We start from the raw sequence: 2496 nt of genomic DNA on the forward strand, positions 1-2496 counted from the left end.
CCAGCCTGAATGGTATCACCTGAGTAGTCATTTCGGTCTTGGACGCGAAAGCGTCGCCTGGGCCGACAAGCGTCGCTGAGGGCTGATGGTGTCCTGAAGCGGCAGACGACGAGCACAGAACCGGCAGGGTGTGTGTGAATGACGGGAATCCTATTCGCTCGAGTGGAGCATGGTACGGGATTCCGCGCAGGTCGGTTACCACTCTATTGGGCGTCGCGGCCAAGAGGAAGGGGCTGTCATGATCCATCTGGGGGGCGCATTACAGTGTATGATGGTGCATGCAATCATCATGGTGCGGATGCTGAGGGTGAGGCGCATGACGGTGTTCTTCGGTTGGGGAGCGGTGTGTGCTGCTACCAGACGACGTGCCTGGGGCACTGGATAGGGAGAGGCTACTAGGAGATTGGTAGGCACTGGCAGGCAGTCGAGTGCACGGATGCGCTTCCGAGAGACGACTGCACCCGCCATTGTGGTAGCCGGAAGAGACTTGACTTGGTTGGGTCCAGCTCCGAGCGCGAGTGGCATGGACAGGGCCACCTAATTAATAGTAGCTCAGCTATGGCCTGCGTGCCGATGGGTCCCAGAGAGGTGCAAAAGATGAGTGGAGCACGCCTCGGACTGCCTCTTGCATTGATGCCGGCCTGCTTGTGGTCGACCCAGCGTCAGCACTCGTAGTCGCGCTTGACGGAAGCACTGCAGGGGTCGTCCGCTTTTAAATACCTCCCGCATCGCTCCGCCCTGATGACTGAGATCGCCTTGCTGGACTGTAGCAGTATACCCACGCCTGACCGCACTCGACGCCGTACACGTCCCAAACGACAGCGCGCCCTGCTTCCGCGTCCCCGTCATCGTCCCATGATCAGCGCATACGACGACTTGGCCCCTAGCACCGCCCTCGCTCGCCGTTAGCCGTCTGCCCTCGCTGTCGATACTTCTCGCTCCAATGGTCACGATGGCTTCGAATGGGTGTGTGCCCCCGCTCTCCGTACCACGCCCGCAGACTGACCCTCGCCCGCAGATTGCCCGTGCCCGCTCAGAACAGCAACTACATGGAAAATGGCCGCTGGTATCATGGCTTCCGGAGAGGCCTCTACATGTACCCGTGCGACGAGCCCGAGAAGGACCGCATGGACATCTACCACCAATTCTTCGCCGTCGCACGGAGAGGGCAGCTGCACCAGGCGCCGGTGCCGACGCAGCCAAATGTGCAGCCCCGCATCCTCGACGTAGGCTGTGGGACGGGCATCTGGGCAATTGACATGGCCGAGTAAGTTGGCCAAAGCAGCCAGAGCTACCTCCGCAAGGCTAACCGCGCCCGTGCAGCAAATACCTAAACGCCGAGGTGCGCCCACTTAAGCATGACGCATTGCTGCCAGACGGCTGACATGATGTGCGCAGGTCCTAGGTTTAGATCTCGTCAATATTCAGCCTGAGAAGTATGCCGCCCGCCCGTCGCTTGTCCGGCCTGACACTGATGCAGCCCCCGCAGAATCCCCCCGAACCTGCGATTCCGAGTACCACGCGACTACGAGAGCCCATGGACGTTGGGCGAGGACTCCTGGGACCTGATCCACCTGCGCATGGCGTGCGGCAGCGTGACGAGCTGGCCCGAACTCTACCAGAAGATTTACTCGTGCGCGCCCTCGCTAGACCCTCGCTTTGGGCGCCCCTGCTAACTGCCGCAGACATCTCAAGCCCGGCACCGGCTGGATAGAGCACATTGAAATCGACATGGAGCCGCGCTGCGACGACTACACGCTGCCCCCGGACAGCATGCTCACCAAGTGGTACGGCTGGCTGGCTGACGCCACGCAACGAGTTTCGCGCCCAATCGCCTATGAACACCGCACCCGCCAGCTGCTGCAGGCCGCCGGCTTCATCGACATCCAGGAGACGGTTATTCGCGTACCCTACAACACATGGCCCAATGACCCGCACCAGAAGGATATTGGGAGGTGGTACAACCTGGGCCTGACCGAGGGTCTGGAGGCGCTAACCTTTGCACCTCTCACAAGGGTCTATCAGTGGGACCTCAACGCGCATGTCAGGCCAGTGCTCGAGAGTGTTCGCAGGGAAATCTGCAACCGCAAAATCCATGCGTACAACAATATGTAAGTCACGCACCAATCCGCGCCTGCCCACGCCCACTGACCGGCCCAAAGCCACATCTGGACTGCCCGCCGTCCCCAGCAGTAGCATCTCGCACCACCCTTGTACCACTCTGTTCATGGATAGTTTGCCTGCCCGCTACACAGGTAGCCCCTGCCAGGCACCCACCTAGCCCGGACTGGCTTTCCCCCGACGCTCTATCGAGCGCATCAACGCGACGGCCTCGTTACACCTGGACTCTAGAGATGCTTCCAGGATGTTGTGCATTCCGCGACACCATTTTTAGCCTCACTTTCGCCGATCCCATGGCTCACGCACCAGCGCGAACCACCTCGGAACAGGGGATTTTGCCTCTTCTGCCTTTCCTCGCGTCGACTTGCTCTTCAC

General features: G+C 60.6%; 1 protein-coding gene across 1 annotated transcript; it reads left to right on the forward strand.

Annotated features, from left to right (window-relative positions):
* Nucleotides 1-952: 952 nt before the first annotated feature.
* On the forward strand, nt 953-2196 carry LAE1 (Secondary metabolism regulator lae1; the record flags this gene model as incomplete). The annotated part of the gene is made up of 7 exons (XM_051473252.1): nt 953-966; nt 1019-1267; nt 1324-1342; nt 1399-1436; nt 1490-1633; nt 1686-2111; nt 2163-2196. The coding sequence occupies 7 exons, from the start codon at nt 953-955 to the stop codon at nt 2194-2196; spliced, it is 924 nt and encodes a 307-aa protein (XP_051322915.1).
* Nucleotides 2197-2496: the final 300 nt, after the last annotated feature.

Source organism: Alternaria conjuncta (genome assembly GCF_024043145.1).
Source record: "Alternaria conjuncta strain BMP 0040 chromosome Unknown scaffold_15, whole genome shotgun sequence".
Taxonomy (NCBI): Eukaryota; Fungi; Ascomycota; class Dothideomycetes; order Pleosporales; family Pleosporaceae; genus Alternaria; species Alternaria conjuncta.